Genomic DNA, 21,015 nt, shown 5'->3' with positions numbered 1-21,015 from the left:
CCTTCCCAGAGCAGAGGGGGATTTTAGGGTCCAGGCAGGAGGAGAAACTCCTTCAGGTAACCTGGCCTCAAGCCAGGTAAGATTTTAAAGGTTAATAACAGTATGTTGACTTGGGTCTGGAAACAGGCTGGCAGCTGATGGAGCTGGAAAAGTCCTGGCATGATGTGATCACGATATGATTGTATAACTTTAAAATCCTATTATATGATTCATCACCCAAGTCACTGCTGCTTCAAGTCCGCCTTTGGAATTCCAGACACAAATCCCAGCATCAGGTACAGAGCTGTAACCCGAGCAGCCCAGTTCCTTGCCCCTTCTGTGCATTAATAGAAGCCTCACTCACAACCAGCCCGGTCATCTGATCGATCTCAACAGCTGTACACGCTGCCAGCTGCCCATCTTCTCAGCCCTCAACTTACTCCACTTTGCCACTGTAGGGCTGACATTTGGAAATACTTAGACACGCTGTGACTTGGGACGTCTACCCAGATTGCCTGCAGGGTTCCTTGCCACCACAGGCCGATTAAGCCAGAAAGAGCAGTCATTGCTGCCCTTTGGAGGAGACGTTCCAGCCATGAATGAAGCCAAGACATGCAAAGTCCGGGTGACTTTAACTATTATTCTGATTGGTGTTGCTTTAATGTTCACCGCAGTGGTGACAGATCACTGGGCTGTGCTGAGTCCCCCGGTGGACAAATACAATGCCACCTGCGAGACGGCGCACTTCGGGCTATGGCGGATCTGTATCAAACGGATCTTCATGAAAGAAAATGAGACGGACACGAAGCAGGGCTGTGGGCCAATAAGCCTGCCAGGAGGTATGTGTCTTTGTTCCCTATATAACCACTTAGATAATGCATCAAAATGTATTAAATTAAAACATCAAGACAGGTATGTTTTAGAACACTAGAGAGCATGCTGGGAAAATGGAATTGTCACCACCAATAATGTTCTCAAATTAGCCCTGTGCTTTATTTATTTTTTTACACCCTACCTATCGTCATGGCATGTATTGTACTAACATTTCCTACAATGCTCACCAGCTTTCCTGCTACGAAGGACAGAAAACAGGGAGAAAACCGAACATAACGGATATTTTCTCCTGATTCTTTGATGAGTGCCCATGAACCTAGTCTTAGAGAGCTGAAATAAATCTCTACTTGGCAGACGGAGAACAACTGGTGTGTGGCCTACATCAACACAAGAGTATCAAACTCAATCTTGACTGCATAAGTCGTGTTCTCAATTTGGATAATTCTGCTAGAAAGATATGTCAGAGATATGAGAGGCAGGCTGATCCTGGAAGCTGTGACCAAGAACCTTGCTTTCTTAGGCCACGGTGAACTGTGAATAGGCCACAGACTTTTACAAGTGCATTACTCCTAGGAATAGCTGTTGACCTCTTCACACAGTGCCTCTGAATGCTTCACAGTATACAGCACCATCAATGCAAAATCCAGGAAGCTTCGACATGAACAATGTGTATAGAGGCAAGGAACGCAGCGGCCCCTAGTTCTACACAGACAGGCAGACAGGCGAGCGTGTTCCTGTAAAGCACTGACACTGACCCCAACAGTTTTCTCAAGAGCCCTGTTCAGGGGGCCAAGCGGGGGTACGGGTGCATGTGGACTCATGGTGTGTCCCTGCCCACACTCATCCAGTGCATGTATTCCAGGCCTGAACAACTGCGTGCATTTGGGAATGTTCTGTGAGCAGAGGGACCGTGTGTACAAGCAACTGGGGTGCAGGCTCCACCTGGGCTGCTCATACATGTGCTTCTGTCAGCGACGGAGCCTCTGTCTGACCCCTCTGTGCATTTCTAACCTCTACACATTTGTGTTGCTTGTCTGGCAAGAGTGAAGCACTTGCCCGTTCGGTGAACTCTAAGCAGAGGGATCGAGGCAGGGGAGCTAGTGGGAACTACCATTTCTGGGCAAGAGGACAGTGGGAGTCTGAACCTGGTGAGAAACCATGAGGCCCCACTGGGAAAATGTGGCAGAGTATTGCCCCCCATCTCCTCAAAAGGAAACCCCACCAAAAATGGGGCACTGGTCTTCATCATACAATATAATAGGCACATCAGCTGCTACATGGAATAATTCCTATAACTTAAAATACATCTAATTTAAAATGTAACACATCTCCCCACAGTGGGGAGGACTGTGGCCATGGAGGGCCCTGCTGGCCTTGCTCTGCTTGTCATCCAGGTTTTAAGTGGGCCACTTCCAGGCCTCTCCAGCTCCCGTCTTATGGTGCAACTATCTCTGAACTAGGCTTGGGTAGGATGACTTTTCAGATGCTCTGTAAAGTAGGGCGCAGGGCCACCGTATCAGGGAACGGGGAAGATGAGCTAAGAAGTGCCATTTTCAAGCACTGAGTAGGGAGGCCAGAGATCGAGGACAGGACTCCCGTTCCTTTAATCATTGTGTTGAAAAGAGAATTTCAGCAAGTGCATCTTTCTTCACCTGCCTATTGCAGGCTGCTGCAGCTGCCAAAGCTCCCTCTTCTGCTGGCCTCTGAAAGGTCCTGAAGCCCTGCCTTCCTTTTGCATCTGGGATTAGGAAGTGTTTTGCTTGGAGCTATGACAACACAGATGTAGGCCTTTACTTATCCTCCTGGAAGCTGCAACGTGACCTGTGCTCCTTTTAAAATCAAAGAGCACCTTGTGGGGATCACTGTAGCCAAGAACAAGCCAAGCTCTGGCAGTGAAAATTGGCAGCGTGCCCAGTCCCTGTCCCTGTGCTGCCCCCCCCACACACACACACACTGCATGCTTTCTCACCATCCTAGCCATGCTAATGTGGATCAGTTTCTAGTATGTTGGCCATACTTGTTCAGATTATCTTTCCTGTGTTGTGTGAAAAAGTTCTGACTAATCCCAAGTTTTCAGAATGTCTGATTGACATGAAATCATCCTGCATACTGGACAGATCTGGACTGTGTCACTTTAACACAGGGCAAGGACTCCAATGCAATGCTAGGACTATCCCTTTCTTTGGTCAAAGGAACTGTTACTCTCCTTTCTGCTCATCCTGTCTGTGCAGCAAAGCTCCACTTGCTACTAATTTTGCTAAGGAAAGCCCTCTTGGGGAAGGAGACACAACCCTCTCCCATCTCCCCAGAGCTCGGCCACCATTTCCCTTATTCTCTCCTTGGAAGCACCAACACTGCAGCATGTGCCTGATGTCGCAACAGATCCCTTTCCCATCAAGGGAAGTTGGGCTTCCTTCAAAGTCTGTCATCAGCATGCAGGGAGCAGGGCCATTCAGCAGAGTGAGGTAGCAGTTGTTGGGTGGAGTGGAGGGGGTGTCGGCAGCGCCCTAGCCCTTCCCCTGCACTGGAAGACAGAGAGGTGTGCCCTGACCCCCTAGGTTTGTCTGCTGCTGTCAGATGCAATGAAGGACACCTTCCTGGAACCAGAGAGAGGCACCTGCCAGCCCAGTTGGCTTCTGCGTGTGTCCTTTGCTGGAGGCTGCAACATGACCTGGGGGGACCCCATTATGGGACCACTGCAGCCTTTGGCCTGGCTAAGGCACTCAGACTCCTCGGACTCCCATGGTAGTTCTCGTGCTTCTCAGCCTGGTAGGTCTTCTCTCTGCCTTCTCTTTTCCCCACCCTCCTCCATCTGGCAGACTGGCCACTCCCATAACTTTTCCAGCCCATCAGCCAACCAGATGATCTCATTCCCAGCTTTTTATCACCAAGAGATGGCAGTCAGGGATGGCCTAGTTTTTCTGTTAGCACCATTCCTGACCCAGCATCTGGCTACAGTATGCGAGTGACTTAGTCTTAGACATCCATGTCTCAGACTAAGCTAAGTGACAGTGGCTTTATAAGATTACTCTTACCATGGTCAAGGTGGAAGCCCTGCTTCAAGGACTATCCTGCACAATGCCCCTTATGTATCAAACCAGTTGAGAGAGTAGAGCTTGGTTCCAGGAACCAAACAAGTAATTCACTGATCCATTGTTTCCTAATATCTGAAGAAGGTGGCATGCAGTATCCCTGTACCTCACCTTTCATGAAACAGACAGGTCAGACAGCCCCTGATACAAGGAGCTAAGCTGCCCATGGCTCCCAGTAAGTGAGCTACCAGTTTCCCTAATACCATTGATCAGCTCAGACATAGATCTCAGCTGGCCTTACAGCTCCCATGGAGTACCCAGCTCCGTTCCTTATGTTATTCCAGATATATAGTCCCATGCTGTTATCTTGGAACGCAATTATATGTTCATTACTATTAATAATCCAGTTAATAACAATGCAACAGAAATCCCAGATACAAATATTCACAGATAAGCTACTAACAGTGCCATTCATGCTATTTTAATTGTTACATGGATCATAAAAGATGGACCCACGTGGCATCCTTTGTCAAATGGAGCAAGCAAATAGAGCTGCGACAGATGTCATTGCATTAATTCATAAATCAGAGGAGACAACTGTTTTGTTGTGGTCTAATAATTTAGCAACAAGAACAACAAACATAATCTCAGGAGAGTTTAAAAAACAAACCACTTTTTACATTGATTTATGGGACAGCCTGTGTGACCAGAGACAGCATTTCTATTAACTTTACTAGCATTTTTGCGATAATTATGTGCATTCATGTTTTAACCAGAGCTTTTCCCACTTTTTGTTTCCTTCTGATTAGGATGAGAAAACTAGTCAGGAGACAAACTGAAAGCTTGCAATTTGCTAGCTGGAAACATAGTTGCTTATTGCAAAGCTTTCAGCGCTTTAATTTAATTCTGCAAAGTACTAAATGCCTTGATAGCACTGTACAAATAAGGAAAGATAATTGCTGGGAGTAATAAATTACAATATATGCCATTCAAAAGAAATGTGAAAATTTCCGAGATGCTCAGATGACAGGAAGTGGGAAAGAAACACCACTGCTGTTATTCAGAATCCCTTTAGTCAAGTCTCAAGAACACCCATCAAAGCCCATGGCAGACATGGCCCCCTCCACTCCCCAGTCGTTGGGAGGTAGCACAGATTGTAGTCACACTGCTCAGCCTTAACTCATAATCGTTACCCTTGCCTGCCTGTTTCCCAGGCACATTTGAAAGGCAGCAGACGGGAGTGTAGAGCTCAGCTGTGTTCTCTCCATGCAAGCATATGTTGACATCCATCAAAGGCAGCAAATACACTTGAGCTGCACTGGTTATGGATCTGTTTTATTAAGACAGCTGGTTATTTATGGGCTTTAAATTTATCCAGCAATGTGCAGTGAAGGTAAACCTGTGCATTTCATCCAAATCCGTTTTTTTGCAGAAAGAGAACACACATACAGACACAGAGAGATAATTAGCCCCAATCACCGAGAGAATGGCTTCTGCAGACAGATCGGCAAGGGGGAGACTCCTCCTGGGACTACTCCAAAAATCTGCTTCAGAGGGGCATGAACCCCTCTAGAGAGGCTTTCAGAAACCAAGGGTGAGAAGCGAGGGGGTGAAGTCCTGTTGTGCAGGGATCCATCAAGCACACTTTCATGCTGAGATCTGAAGGCAAACTGCCTTGGTATTAGTAATGGTATGTGAGCAGGTGGCCAGAGGGAGCTCTGAGGGTGCACCCCCTAAATCTGCTCCACTTTTTTTTACACACAATTATAAAAGTTGACTTTAAAAGGCCCATCACCAGAAGAGCTCCACCCCTACACCCCTGCAGCACTTCTAAGCTCACCACAGGCCTGACTGTGCACAGTGGATATGATCTGACAAAAGCTAAACAAGCTGAAGGAAACTAGATGAATCAATATACATTCTAATTGCAAAGCAAGCCCTTTAAACAGGAGGCAGAGCCTCTGGGAAGAAGGAAACACTCCTTTTCAGAGATCCCTATTAACATTTTAATTGATGTCCATTACATAATTAACTGAGAGTTACTGATGTGTAAGGGAAAAGAGTGACCTTATATTAGCTCAGGAAGAATATGGAGGACTCCTTTCAGGGCTAGGTTCACCTCCCAATAGTGTCACTAGTGTATACCTACCCGGAATCGTTTTCCCATCATGGCTAGTTGCATGCCTTCGACATGCCTTTTCTACATAAGGCATTTATTGTGCCCTCATCATTCCACTGCTCATAGTTGTTCATGATTAGATGGTTGTTGTGACCCTCCAGTTGTGCTTCTGTGTCTAATCAATACTTTCAGCAAGTTTTTTTAGAAGACGGAAAATACAGAATTGTAAAAGCAAAAGGAAGTGGGGTTTCCTCTTAGGTATTTCTGCTATTCTCTTACACCACAGCGTCACCTAGGGGCTGTGTAGCAGAAAAGCAGGAAAGGAAATGGTGCGGTGCTTAGATCACAATTCTGCAGCAAAACAGGATGTAGATGCAATGGATTAAGACCTGATCAAGAGCCTTGTACAGTCAAACAGAGTTGCTGTTTCGGACACACTGCTCTTTGGCAAAGGGAATGGGTTTCCAACTTGGGCTCTTAAATCCCTAACATCATCATCATCATCATTATTTGTTGCGATCATATATTGATTTGCTTGCAATTTATCTTCCTAAAAACATAGTTGTAAATGTCCATTAACCAACTGAATTTACATTCCTTTAAAAAGTGCTTATTTGCATAAAATATGGATGAAATTGCTTTCAAAATCACCAAACTGTTTTAATAAATCAGGCAAGCAATTGCAAAAGTTGTCATGAATTTTGCAAGCAAGGAACAAAATCCAAATATTTGTTTGCAATGCAATCCTGTGCAATACAGAGAAGCAAGATCCATGGAAGGCAGTTGGGCTTGCTTACAAGAAAGTGTACCTAAGATCTATTATTTATTTGTTTATTATATTTTATTTTTATCCCACCATTTTTCTTTCCAGGGAACTGAAGCCAGTTTACATAATTCTCTTTCTTTCTCCTATCAATTTCATCCTCAAAACAACAACCCTGTGAGGGAGGTTGGGCTGAGAGTCTGTGACTGGCCCAGAGTCACCCAGTGAACTCCATGGCAGCACAGGGACTAGAACTCAGAGTCGTAGTTGCGCCTTCTTAATCACTACACCACCGTGGATCTTGATTGCAGCCATAGGCTGACACAAGGCCCTTTGCACAAGCCTAATGGTTTTTTTGCTTTTTATCTTTGAACGACACTCACACACAAACACCCCGACTGCCAAACTGTATCACAAAAGGACAGCGTCACATTGTACGGCACAGGGAACTTCTGCTCAGGAAATATTGCTCTTGCACCCCTTTGGCTTCACAGAAGTAGATGCAGTTCTTTGGATCCTGGCCATATTATTTTCACCTGTCCATCAAATGCTTTCCCTTGACTTGTAGCCACATTCTTTCAGACATATTTCAGAATGAAGGCATTGGGCTTAGTGTGAAAGGAACAGGTGTGACTGCTTACAGTAATATGATGGGTGCTGTCTCTTTTACAGAGATTATGAACACATTGCAGAGGAAAAACAAAATACTGAGATCAAGGAACTTAGATATTCAAATCTAGTGTGCATACTTTACTGAAATTTGATTACTACCAATCAATCTAAGTAGGGGTGGTCAGAAGGAAGAATGCGAACTAGTGGGACATCTTCTAGTGATTAGCAATAGATCAAAAACGGATTTCCAACTCCTAGCAATTTAACAATAGCAAAACAAGCCTTTTGCACTTCCTAAATTAGTCTGCTAAAATAAAAAAGCTTGTGCTTGTGTGTGCAGGGAGAGTTGTTTTGGTTTGTTAACAGATTTGTTGGTGGGCGGCACTTAGAAGCAAATTCTTGGACTACTCATAGACTCAGACACCCAGTTCAGGGTCCCACTTCTTCGGCTGTATTTTGCATTGAGCTGCAGTGGGTGGACCTTGGGCATCAGGCAAGAAACAAACTTGATCCCACACACTTGAAGTGCACCCTGCCCTGAATTAACATTTGGATGAAACAATATGTGCTGACAGGCAGTATTAACAAAGCACTAGCATAAACACAAATGCTTTAACATGTACATGGAAGGACGCTTTCTGGCATCCACTGCCTGCTCTTTTATTCTTTCCTGGCCTGAAATGTGACTGATCAGTTGGCAGAATATTTTTGCGGCAGGATGCCCAGAGGAATCTCTGGTACACCTGAATCAGCCACTGCACATGCTGCTCTCTGCTTTTCACACTCTTCTGTCACATTCACAGGGCCACGTTGTGGGCAAGGGGACAGAGACATCTGAGTGGGAGGAGGTAGCGTAATTGCTCAGGGGAATCTGGAGAAGGGAACTGAAGGTTCCCACAGGGCAGCTTAATGGCATGATAAGCCAGCATGTAAAAAATGCCCATCCTCACAAGCCTTTTGGTACAGAGCTGGATTTAGATTTGCCAATTCTGCAACTGGGCAGGGTAAATTAAAAATAAGGCATTTCCGTTTGGCACAAGTTTCATGCATCATCGTAATGAGAAAAAACTATGCAAAACAGGGCAATCCTGCCTATAGTCAGTCATATTATATGCAGTGACGGAACCAAGAAGGATCTGCCTTTTTTGCTTCTGCGGACAGTAGCACAACAAGGGATAAGTTATCACTGCTCAGACTACCTGTGGTATGGAAATGAGGGCGGGCAGCTCTCACCAAGCTGCCACTGGCCCCCAAAATAATTGTAATAGGAATGTTGTAGATGATCTCCTTTGCACCCATGGTGGCAAGCACAACTTGTACTGTGAAGCAGTCCATGCAATGGTTAGAAACATAGAACAGAGTGAGTCAGAAGGGGTCTCCTGGGCCATCTAGTCTGACCCCCGGCTCCAGCCAGCTCCGCTCCCAACATGCCCACCATGTGCATGTCCAGTCTATGCTTGAACACCCGCACCGATGGGGCCTCAACCACCTCCTGTGGAAGCCCCTTCCACACCCTCGGGGTCCTGACTGTCAGGAAGTGCTTCCTGGCATCCAAATGGAACCTTGGCTCCCTGAGCTTTGCTCCATTGTCCTGCCTTCCTCTGCAGGGGAGAACAGGTCTCTACCCATCTCCATGTGACATCCCCTCACATACCTGTATGTCGCCAACAGATCCCCTCTGAGTCTCCTCTTCTCCAGGCTGAAGAGACCCAGTTCCCTCAGTCTCGCCTCATACAGCATCCCCTGCAAACCAGCCACCAACCTTGTGGCCTATGCTGCACTGACTCTAACCTGGCTATATCCTTTCTGTAATGAGGGGCCCAAAACTGAGCACAGTGCTCCAGTTGAGGGCGCACCAGAGTCGTATAGAGTGGTAGTAATACCTCGCTCAATCTAGAAGCCACACTTCTGGCTATGCAACTAAGGGTGGCGTTCGCCCTCTTGACCACCGCATCACACTGCTGACTCATGTTTAGCCTGCAGTCAACCAGTACCCTGAGGTCCCTTTCACAAATGCTGCTCTCCAGCCACTTGTCCCCTAACCTGTACCACAGGATGGTTCATCCTATGAGGCCGGTATCTTGCTCACAGGGTCAGCCCCAGCATGATGACCCTGGTGATGTGAAAGGGGAACAGCGGCCACCCCCCTCCGCTGCAGACAGAGCTGCGTGTGCCTGGGCAATGCAGGACGTTGCCCCACCACTGTGCCAGAATCAGGTCGACTGCCCATTAAGCCAGCTCCTGTGGATGGGGCTGAGGGAGGGGGCAGCTTCCACAGTCCTGCTGTGATTCCTTGCAGCGTTCACTTGGTTTCTTTAATCTGATCCCATTGGTGTGGTGACCCAAAGCCTGAACAAATAAAACTACGCCTGCTACTGCATTTCAATAAATACAGCGTGACAGAACGTGAACTCCACAAAGCACATTAACACGGAGCCTGCTCCCCTATCCCTCTTGCCATTTAAGGTCCTAAAAGAAGAGTGCCCCCAGCTATCCCCACCTACTGCAGAGCCAAATTGCCCAGGCAGGCAGCTCTGGGGTCCTCTGGCAGCCTTGTGCAGGCAAGGCGGTGCTCTCCTGGCAGGAGCCCTCCGTTCCCCTCTGGAGTTTTAAAAAAGGAGCACCATCCTTTTTCTCACAGGGGCTAAGACCATCCTGCCGTGGTCCACTGCTAAAGTAAAAGAGAAAATATATTCCCAGTGACAATAATCTACATCACATTTTGACGTTTTGTGCCCCTAGACAGTGTTCAGGCCTTGAAAAGAACAGCGCCGGGTCCCTTCTGACCTTCCTGCACACCACTCTTAAATGAATCTCACCCAGTGCAACTTTCCATCTTCATTCACATGCTGCTGGCATAGCAGCCTTCTAGATGTTACTCATCCTATTGTTCTCCTGGTTTTCTCACTAATGCCCACCTGCCCCTTGCAAACTGCTTTCCACAGGACACTTGACCTAGGAAGAAAGGTCATATATGCACATTGGAAGAGCTGTGCTCTTTGTTTTGCAGGTTGTCAGGTACTTTTGGTCTATCATCTATTTGCTCATTGGTAAAATGTGATTTTGCACAATTGTGCAAATCCACATATAACTTTGTACTTCTAAAATATGCAAATCCCCTCATGCATATTCACATTGAAAATGCATATTTTCAGGCTTTAGCCTATGGGTGACATGGGCAGTAGTTTTCCTATATTTTTTCTGCAACTAAATTCACAGGAAATGATGGGGATTTTTTTTAAGTCCACAGAAGTTATGCAACTTAGGAAGAGCTGGTTCACGGCAGAATCCAAAGGTCAAATTCTTAGAAATTCAAACTCACTTTAACCTATTGTGGATTTCTCCAACCTGCCTAGAAAGGGTCACTGCTCATAGTCCCTTCACTGCCAACTTACCTGTGGCCAGGTGAGTGCTTGTTGAAAAAGGGAGAATAGCAGCCACTATCTCTGGTGCCAAGTTTGACCACTGCCCATTTGAAAAGCAGAAGTCCCATCTCACTTAGCCAGTCAGTGTGATGGAAGGGAGCATAGGTCTTCAAATTTCAGCATGTGACTGTCTCCACTCCCATCTGCCAGGATTTCTTCAGCCGCCTCCCTCTTCAGCTCTTAAACCTACAATTAGCTTTCGATAGCTGCTGCATTTCTTGCAGGGCTGGAAAGGATTTTTCTTCTGTCATTTGCTTGCCCTTTAGTGACCATGGATTTTTCCTTCCATGGATCCTGTTCAAGTGGACAAAATCTCCAGTTGTCTCTCTGAACTTCGATTGCTGGGAGGGGCTGAAGACAACAACTAACTTAATGTGCCTACCTGGCCCCCAAGATCTGAGGTGGAAGCCCCTTGGGAGCCCACCTTGAAGGAGATTAGGAGGGTGGCTACCTAGAGAAGGGCCTGCTCTGCAGTGGCACCACAGATATGGAATGCGCCCCCTAGAGAGGTTTGCCTGGCGCCAACATTCTATTCCTTTGGGCGCCAGGCTAAAACATTTTTATTTTCCCATTATTTTAATGTTTAATTAAGTTTTAATGTGGGTTTTATTTTATTGGAATTACTTGGATGCTGTGCTTCATTTCATTTTATGCTGCTTTTACTGTAAGACCATCCCTACTGTAAGAAATGCTAGTAGTTGGATGGGCATATAAAAGCTTTAAATAGATAGATAGATAGATAGATAGATAGATAGATAGATAGATAAGATAGATAGATAGATAGATGCTTATGAAAATAGCTTTGTTAATCATTGTAAATTTGGGCCTGGGTAAAGTGAGGGATGATAATGAGACTGGAATTGGGAGGTGTCCTAACTTGATAGAGAGCCACCGTGGTGTGGTGGTTAGAGTGTTGGACTACAGACTGGAGAGGTCCAAATTCCAGTCCCCACTCAGCCATGAAGCCCACAGGGGCACTTTTAGCCAGTCACTCACTCTCAGTCAAACCCACCTCACAGGTTTGTGGTTATGAGCATAAAATGGAGTCAAGATTATGTAAGCCACTTTGTGTTCCTCAAAAGAGAGGGAAAAGGCAGGGTATAAATGGAAAGTAACAACAACTCTGTGATTCAGCAATCTTATATGCTAATGTTTGGACTGTAAAAGGTACTTGAGGTTCCCAGATGGGCTTAAAAGGACTCCATAATCCTATGCACACTGAAACAGAAAAAAGTGGGGGAATGATAGAAGTTGCTGGTCTTTTCATCTGTCCAAACACACATATGATTGCACCTTTGAGGTGTTTAGATTGTGATCTAGAAGCTTTGCTCTACATGCATGATTCACTGTAGTTTATTCTTACGTAACTGTGAACCTGCAATATGTATGTTGGCTAAATTCCACATGCCTCTACCCAAGCTGGGGACACGCCAGTTGGATTAAGTGTTAGGGTTGGTCTCTTGTTGCCTTGTGACTCTGCTCGCAATGCCTCCACTACGTAAGAGGCATGTTTATGAAGTGGCTCTGGCATCCCCTTCAGTAAAGCTGTGGCCTGCTTTACATCCAATTACCTGGTGCTGATCCTTTGCCTCCACCTCCACCCCCGCCCTGGAGAAAAAAAAGAATTTCTGACCAGTGAGACAAAACTTATCAGTAGGGCAGGAGAACACAGGTAGGAGATACCTACAGTCAAATATTGCAGAATATGCTTACAGTACGAGCCTCCACATGCGTATCCCCATAGTGAGTGCATCAAGGGAATTTAATCTCAGGTGAGTGCAAAGGCTTGCAACTTAAATTTTCCAGCAATCCTTTACAGTCCCTGAACATTAAGACCATAATTGATATGAGTATCTGAATTTATACAGCTGCTGCAGGCCTTGACTACTTAGAGAGTGTTCTACAGATTTTAGCTGACCATGATGGACAACATCGGTTTAGTTTCTAATAATGCATGGAGCTTGTCTCACTGCATTAAAAGATTAAGTTGCCTCTAGCAAGCTGACAAGCATTTGTGGACTCCTGCATACCGCCTCCATGTTTAAATTGATTCTGCGGGAGATTTCCAAAGCCTCTGCATCAGCAAAGGCAGGAGGAGGCAACATGGGGTGCTTCAAAGCCAAGCGGGGGCCTCCAGTGGCTCCCAGCTCCCTGCCCCACAGATGCCCTGATGCCACATGTGGGGCTCAGAGACATTCTGAGAAAATGACAGCAATACACAGTTGCAGGCCAGCACTTTCCTCTGCAGCTCACCCATTTTGAGGTGGAGCCCAGGACAGTCTGTCAAATCGCCAAATGTGTCCACGTGCCCCAATATTTGCCTACTCCTGGATTAGGGTGGCCAGGAACAAAAGAAGTCAGAGCTCTTGAACCTTCGTAATCATTGTACAAAAGATGGTGTTTCGTTAAGTATCGCTTCAACGGCCGGCTTCCCCTGCTGAAAACCCTTTTTTTACACACATATTAAGAGACTAGGCACCCACCTGCCTCTGCCTTCTTTGTGGCTGCTGCAATTTCAGGTGTGTCACCACGTGCTCCCTGTGGCTGCAGTCTGGTCCACTTTTGATGACCAGGAGCATTTTCCTTTCATGCTCAGGATGAATAGCATGGAAGCAGCTCTATGCAATCACTGAACGCACCTTGTTCACACCAGGAGGCCTGTGGCTTAGGCTGGCACTCCTTCTGGGTCCCTGCCTCTTCAGGCTGTCTCTCCTCCAAGGCTTGAGGGTTTCCCTGCCTGTCCACTAAGGCAGGATCCCAGCCTCGTCTCCGTGAGGGGATGTCTACATGGTGATGGGCCCTGAGGGCCTTGTGCCTCCTGGTGTACTGGCAGACCCGGCCACTAGTGGGGGCAGGCAAAGTCTTTCAGATGGGGGGATCACATAAACGAAGTTTTGACTCACCAGTAGGTATTCCAAAGGTCAGGGAAAACGCATCTCTCAAGGACGGGGTGCAGGTCTAGGTGTGGACCACAAATCCAGCTTGCTTGAGATCCAGTCTGGCCCTCTGACTTCTTGGCTGCACCCCACTTTTCTTGGCCCACCTCTTTCCCCAAACCATCCATTGTTTGGGAATTTCCTGCTGCTGAGTATGTTGTTTCCATTGCAAAAGTCTAATAAGACTCCCATGCAGCTTGGCTCCTGGCAGTATGAACGTGGTCGCACTACGCTGGTCCTGCCCCTTTCTGACTTTGCCTTGTCCTTGTCTGCCTTCAGGCCCCGCTGCCCCTGGACAGTGGGCCCCAAGAACTTCTCCAGAACAGCCTCCGGGCCTCCCTTTGGGCCTGGCGCTTCAGGGGCAGGAGGGTCCACTGTCGCATTGCCAGGCATGTCCTTGGGAATGCATATAGTAGGAAATCCAAGGCCCTGGACCTCAGGCCGAAAGTCCTACAGATGTAGCCAGTCAGAGCAGGCAGGCAGGCTCTTAGTTGATTATAACAATGTTTTGAAGCATCAGCAGGTGGCCTTTTCAAAGAAGGAAAAAGGAGGGAGAAGAACCCTCTCTAAAGTTGGAAGCCAGTGTGCAGCGCGTGTTCACGGGGAAAAGCACCCCCTCCCCCCACAAGTTTAGCCGCTCCCGCTTCTGAGAAAGCCTGCCTTGGATGGTGCAGAATGTTCCTTAAATTGCTGGTCTTTTTCAGCTTGAGACTGCAATCAAAGTAATGAAAGGGACAGGCTAAGCTGTGCCTTTATTCATTCGTGTGTTCTCTTCCCTCCCTCCCTGTGCCCTTTTCTCTTTCCCCCTCAGAGCGCAACTGTTCATATTTCACCCACTTCGTCTCGGGAGAGAGCACGGAGATATTTCACGTGTCAACACAGAGAGGTAAGGCCGAACCCTCCACAATCATGCCAGCACCCCTTGCCGGAGAGACCAGAGCCTGCTCCTGGATCGAGCCAAGGTCCAGTGCAAGGTGCGGGGCATGGCCCCAGTATTGACAAGAAATGGGCCGCAAAAGAAAGGCCTCTCAGAACATCACTGGTGAACTTTCTAGGCCAGGGTGGGTGCTTTTGGGAGACCCAGGCCATTTTGATGCCCATACCCCACACTCTGTGAAATGCCCCAGAAAACCTACACCAAATAATAATAATAATCCCCCCGCCCCACGCATATTCCATTGGTTGTGTTAGTGCCATGAAGTACTAAGCAAATTTAGCTTCAAACACTGGCCCACTTTGCATGCTGGGCTGCAAGTGGGAGCCACAGGCCGCCAGCAGGTTGTGCATTGCCCATCTCTGTTCCAGGCCAGAAAACCTAGGAAAGGAGATGGAGATGAAGATTACCACGGCATGTGCTGAAAGGTGTGGGCTGCCATCATATGCACACATACTGGGAGTCAAGATTACACTGGGAGCGAGGCGGCTCCTCACAGGTGCCTGTGAAAGGTTTCCTTTCTTTCCCGCGGAAGCCTGTATAGGTAGCATTGCAAGACAGCCCTCCTTCCATCAGAATCACTGGCTGAGTGACAGGTGGCTCTGTCTGCTCCCTCATTATGGCACGGAAAAGGGCATTAGCTCGACGCACACATGCTCTTTACTGTGCCTTGGAATGACAAATTCTATGGCAATATTCACTGTTCAGAACTATTAGTGAACTGTATTTGAATTCTAGTGGGTTGCAAGGTCTACCAGGTCTTTGGTGATACTCACTACGTGTATATAATTTCTTATTATAAATAAGTGACAATAATGCATACACCCACTCTGTTCTTTGACTCAAATGCATTCACTGAATATGCACTGATGTGTTATCATCACATGAATGCAGACGGTCAAGAGGAGAAGGAAATCTATAAGCATTTTGTTTCACAAGCAGCACAAGTATAATAGATAGTATGAAATCACCTTTCAAATTAAAAGATGAGATAGTGAGTCAGGTGCAGTGGATCAATTTACATGTCTGAACTGCAATATGTTTTAACTAGTTGATAATTTTATGTAGCAGATATCTAAATGATTTTTTTTTAAAGAGATAGCAACCCACTGGCCCCGGGAGAGCATCCTGGGAACCATAGGATTGTTTGGAAAAGTTGGATGTGGACTAACTCCCTTCCTGTACAACTGGCACAGAAAGAACCACCCTTCAGGGTCAGAAAAGTATCCTTGCAGGAGGAGAGTGGGTGTTTTTGTGGGTTAGTGGGGAAGGAACCAGAAAGGCCAGGATACCACCTGGAGCCTCTTCCAGCTGCCTTCCTGCCAGATGCGCCTTTGCTTGAATGTCGAAAAGCCCTTCTAGAGAGAGTACAGGGGCTTCCAGGCACCCTTAGGCTGTCATCCTGTACCAGTTTACCTAAGAATAAGCTGCATTGGATTAAACAAGACTTATTTTGAGCGGGCAGGTATAGAAATGAGTTGTTCGGTATTTTACTTTAATTGAGAGGAAGAGATGCTGCCTTTTCCTGAGTCAGAACGATGGTCACACACCAGCTCCTGAGGAGCCTGGGCAGGCAGAGCTCTTGCCCCATCGTGCTGAGGGATCTCGGGACGGCTGGTGAACAGAGGGGTGGTCTGACCCAGCAGGACCTTTTCAACCTGGAAAGCAGTGTGGAGCAGGCCCTCTTCAGCCCCTGCCAGCACCCTCAGCCTCAGGACCGGTTCTTTCTGTGGTCAGTGAGGCCATCCTGCCGGCCCTGATGCAGGCAGGCAGGCAGGAATCATCGCTGTTGGAGAGTGCTGATCAGGAAGGTCAACACCACTTTGATATTAGGTGCACGTACATTTCAAGATCCCCTGACTATTGAAAGCCCCCAAAGCAGGGCGTTTGCACACCTCTCCCTCAAGATATGAATCACGGCCTAGGGCTTTAGGTACTAGTCACATAGCCAAGGTGTATTCCACATGCCCAGACAAGCATGGACTAGGACAGCAGAGGTCCTGGCCATGATGGCTTGAACTGGCATCACTCTGCACACACACTGGAACTCCCCAATAGTACAAATTAGGAAGGCTCCAACCCCTCTGGGTTTTCCACACCTACTGAAAAGACACCTTTTCCAAGAAGCTTTCTCAGAATGCAGTTCTCACCTTCCTTGTTGCCATGGCATCACCTCTTCCAAGTCTTATGCAGCAGCTCGCAACCTTTGGACCTTAGAAGTTTATAAGCATTCAGTTGACCAAGCAAACTTCACTCCTTGCACTCCGCTGACCCCCAAGAGCATTTGGAGGGCTGATTTTGGCCACTGGAATGTTTTTGCCCTCCTTGTGAGGAGAAAGGACTGAGATGCTGCCTTGCCTCTCTCTGCTCCACCCCACAGAGCCCCTCCCACCCAGCTCCTGTCCCAGTTATTCTTTTCTCTCAATGCATTCAAGGACAGTCCTAAACTGTTATTTATTTTTGATTGTTCTTGCTCTGCTTACTTGGTATAATTTTGATTTTTTTTAAATGTGATTTTAATTGATTTTATCATTGTTTTTAGTATTTTACTGTAAGCTGCCTAGAGAATCCATCTAGATTAGTGGGCAGCATACAATTCCAAAGATGAAAAATTCAAATTCAGATAAATAATTATTCACTTGACAGGAAATCCTCGGAAGTCCACTGCAAAAAGGACTTCCTTTTTGTGAACCATCTCAAAAGTGAACCATCTCAAAAATACTGTTCAGGATGTTCAAAAGCATCCTAAATGTCTGTCACTCACTCCCAAGTGGTTTCAGCCTGTAGTATGAGCAAACGAGATGTGACAGCCGTGGTTGCAACACACAGGTAGGAAGGGGAGAGTGTGATTTTCAGAGCAAAGGTCATGTGGAGGCAAGGGGTGCTCTGGTGCCCTGCTTCTCCAGGCCCCCCTCCCCAGGTGCTTTTCTCCTTGCTGAGGTCACCTCCAGCAGCAGCACTCGACTGAGGAGTAAAACCTGGAGGAGAGGTGCTGCGGACAGGCGGGAGTGTTCTGCATCATTACCTGTGTGCATTTTTAGCTTTGGAAGAACATGGTACTGTTCCATGTAATGTGGGACAGAATTTCTCCATCATATTACATTTGGTTCTCCAGAGTACAAAAGTGGAAGTCAAAAAAGGTAAAGGGAATGGCAATCTAAACGTTCAGGTTGGAAATGTACTTCTACTGGAGACATTCTGATCTTTCCTAGAAGAAGAATGGAAAGGGGAGAAAGGCACTGTGTACCTGGAAACTAATGCAATATGTACACAAAACTGGATTATTTGGTTAGGGCAGCTTTTTGCAACCTGGTAGTTTCCAAATGAATTCAACTACAATTCCCAGAATTATCTAGTGAGACATGCTGGCTGGGGGATTCTGGGAGTTGTAGCACAACACATCTGGAGAGCACCACGTTGTGAAAGACTGAGTCAGTGTGTTTACTCATACATAGTCTACTAATTCAGACACTGGGTTGTTTCCTTAACAGAAATTTACCACACATTATGTATCCAGAGCAAGAACACCTATGGGATGTACTTATTCCTAGTATCTGAAAAAAGCAGATAGAGATGAAATTCTGTTGATAGGGAGGAAAAGAGTGTCATGGTACTGAGGAATATGAATCTCTCAAACCTTCTGTTTTGAAGGCATTTATGGCCTCCGCTGCCCAAGGAAAGCCTTGGAATGCCTCCCTTTAAAGTGGTAGCCTTGTTATCCTGAGAGGAAAATATGGATCCATGGTTTTGATTTGTTTTAGAGCGAATCCTGCAGCACTGATGGTGTAACACATAATATATCAATATTAGCACCATAACCACAAACTCCCAAGCCAGAACTGGCTTTTTAGGCCACTGGCCATTTTGGAGAGACTTGAATTCAGGAAGAAGGACCTAGTTTCCTGGGCTTGCTTGTGTGAGAGAAGAATGAATGCTGGAATTCTGCAGGCATTTCTCCCCACCCCACAAAAAAGACTAGGCAAAAGAGTCCTGCAAAACCTGAGACACCTGGAAATTTCCTCATCTATAGCACCTAGCAAACACGAACACGGAACTCTCCTCTTATTTAGAGAACCAATAGTTAAGGCCATCAAGAAGCCATCAAACTCCATCCGACAATGGAATAAGCTCCATAAGCTTGGGAAGCTTATCTTTCTCGTAAGTCACATGTGCAGAGAGAAATTGTATAAATACTAGGGTGTTAGAAAGGAGCACTCCCTGCCCCTGCCAGAATTCTGGGCGCACAAGCACTTCTGCTGCAGGATGGGTAGTGGACCCTTCCCCCCACCCCCCAGCTGCCTCTTTCTGTTAGCCCCTGTGTTAGGTAGGAAACTCTTTCCTTCTTTAGAAATATAGAGTAAGACTAGGATGTAATGGGAATATTTGCTGTCTGGACCACATGGAGGCAAAGCTTGTGCCTGCTCTATATTTTTCTGATGAATAAACTCTCCTTTTCCACTCTCAGTGCTGTGTGTTTGTATGCATGGAAAAACAGGACTTGTGCTTTCTGGCCATGCATATTAAACCCTAGCAAAGAGTTCTAAGCCTTTTGAGGCAAAGTGCCTCCTTTTGAGGTGTCTTCCCCCACAAAATTACCTGGTGTAACAGTGTGGTGGAAAGTTGTGCAGAGAGTTACCCTCCTTTTCCCTCTGTGTTTTTTCTTGCTAGAATACAGTATTTCCGCTGCAGCCATTGCCATCTTCAGTGTTGTCTTTTCCATCATTGGGACCATTTGTGTCCTCTTGTCCTTCAGGAAAAAGATGGACTACCTCCTGAGGCCAGCATCCATGTTTTACACCTTTTCAGGTAAGGCCTCATGCAAGGGATGTAAATTTCGTAGTGTGAATGTAAATTTATGAATGCACATTTCATGGTGTGAATCGAATGCTGGAAGAACTGAAAAAACCTGGACGTGGTTGAAGACACTAGAGGCATCCAAGGCAAAACTGGACAACCATCTGAGTGGGATGGGGTGACCTGACATCCTGCATCAGCAGGGGGTTGGCCCTGATGGCCTTCTTGGCTCCTTCTGACCCAACTATTCTGTGATCCTGTAACCTGCAAGACATTGCCGCAGCATCTTGAGCAATGGACAGGTAATTTTCTTGTCAAAGGAAACTGTAGTTCTCTCCCTCTCCCTCTCCCTCTCCCTCACCCACACACACACACACACACACACACACACACACAGAGCAAGAGAGAGCGAGTCGAGAGCTGCTGCCTGCAACAGCTGTCTCTCCATTCCACTTGGGAAGACAAGCAGGAGGGTGCTTTGATGCTCCTGGGTTGCTTTTGGGCTTCCTGTAGGCATCTGGCTGGCCACTTTGGCAACAGGATGCTGGACTAAGTAGACCTTTGGTCTGATCCAGCAGGGCTCTTCTGACATTTCCAAGCAATCAGAAAGAAGACACTGAGATTCATTTATACTGAAAACCGATCAACCTAAATTGTTTCATCTACTCATAGCTTTCCCTTCTCCCTCTCTGCAGGCTTGTGCATTATCATTTCTGTGGAAGTGATGAGGCAGTCTGTCAAAAAGATGATCGACAGCGACGACACTGACTGGATTGAGTACTACTACTCGTGGTCCTTTGCCTGCGCCTGCACTTCCTTCGTCCTGCTCTTCCTCTGTGGGGTTGCTCTCCTGCTCATCTCCTTGCCCCGCATGCCCCAGAACCCCTGGGAAACCTGTATGGATGCCGAGCCAGAACACTAAGCTCCTCTAGCTCATGTTGCCACTCAAGCAGCATCATAAAGCCCTGCTCCCCACCCACAAGGCCACCTATATTTAGATATTACAGCAGGCCACCAGGACTGGAATGGAGGAGGTTGACTGAAGAATCTTTGGGTAACACCTGTTGATAAAATGAAAGGGGAGTTGAAACACACAGTATTATTCAGATTACCAGCTATGCGTGCTAGTGCAGCTCATTGAATGTAGGGGAGGAAAGGATGGCGTTAATCCAGTTGAATGAAAACCTGCAATGGAGGAGAGATCGGCTTGGTCCAGGCTGGAAACCTGTGCCCCCATTTGGTGAAGTAGGGAGCTGGAGAAGCGAGAGATCCAAGCCATGCGTTAGCCACTGGTTAAGCCCACTGGTTTTTCTCATCAGAATCATCGGAAGGAGAGTGGCTTGCTGGACCACCGTAAAGAATGTTACCGTCCATTGGTGGGGCATGTGGCACTGTTATGCATGTTCTAATAAAAAGATTTTGGATACTGTTCAGGTGGACATGTTTTCATGAGCACATCACCGTGTGATGCTAGCATTCATTAGTTTATTATACTCCCCAGGTCCATGGTGGTATAATTAATGGTGGAGCTGGTAAAGCAAGTAATATGCACAGAATTAGAGGGCTACAAGGAATCTCCTCCAAATA

General features: G+C 46.7%; 1 protein-coding gene across 1 annotated transcript; it reads left to right on the top strand.

The window, feature by feature from the left end:
- Positions 1-574: 574 nt before the first annotated feature.
- On the top strand, positions 575-20,350 carry CACNG1 (calcium voltage-gated channel auxiliary subunit gamma 1). Its single transcript, XM_044449581.1, has 4 exons — positions 575-818; positions 14,512-14,586; positions 19,303-19,440; positions 20,124-20,350. Exons 1-4 carry the CDS (start codon positions 575-577, stop codon positions 20,348-20,350), a joined length of 684 nt encoding a protein of 227 aa, XP_044305516.1.
- The last annotated feature ends 665 nt before the right edge of the window (positions 20,351-21,015 follow it).

The sequence above is a fragment of the Varanus komodoensis genome, unplaced genomic scaffold, assembly GCF_004798865.1.
Source record: "Varanus komodoensis strain SLA01 unplaced genomic scaffold, ASM479886v1 scaffold59_1, whole genome shotgun sequence".
In the NCBI taxonomy this organism is placed as follows: Eukaryota; Metazoa; Chordata; class Lepidosauria; order Squamata; family Varanidae; genus Varanus; species Varanus komodoensis.
The sequence above is the reverse complement of the archived record's forward strand: the minus strand, read 5'-3'. Positions and strand labels throughout refer to the sequence as shown.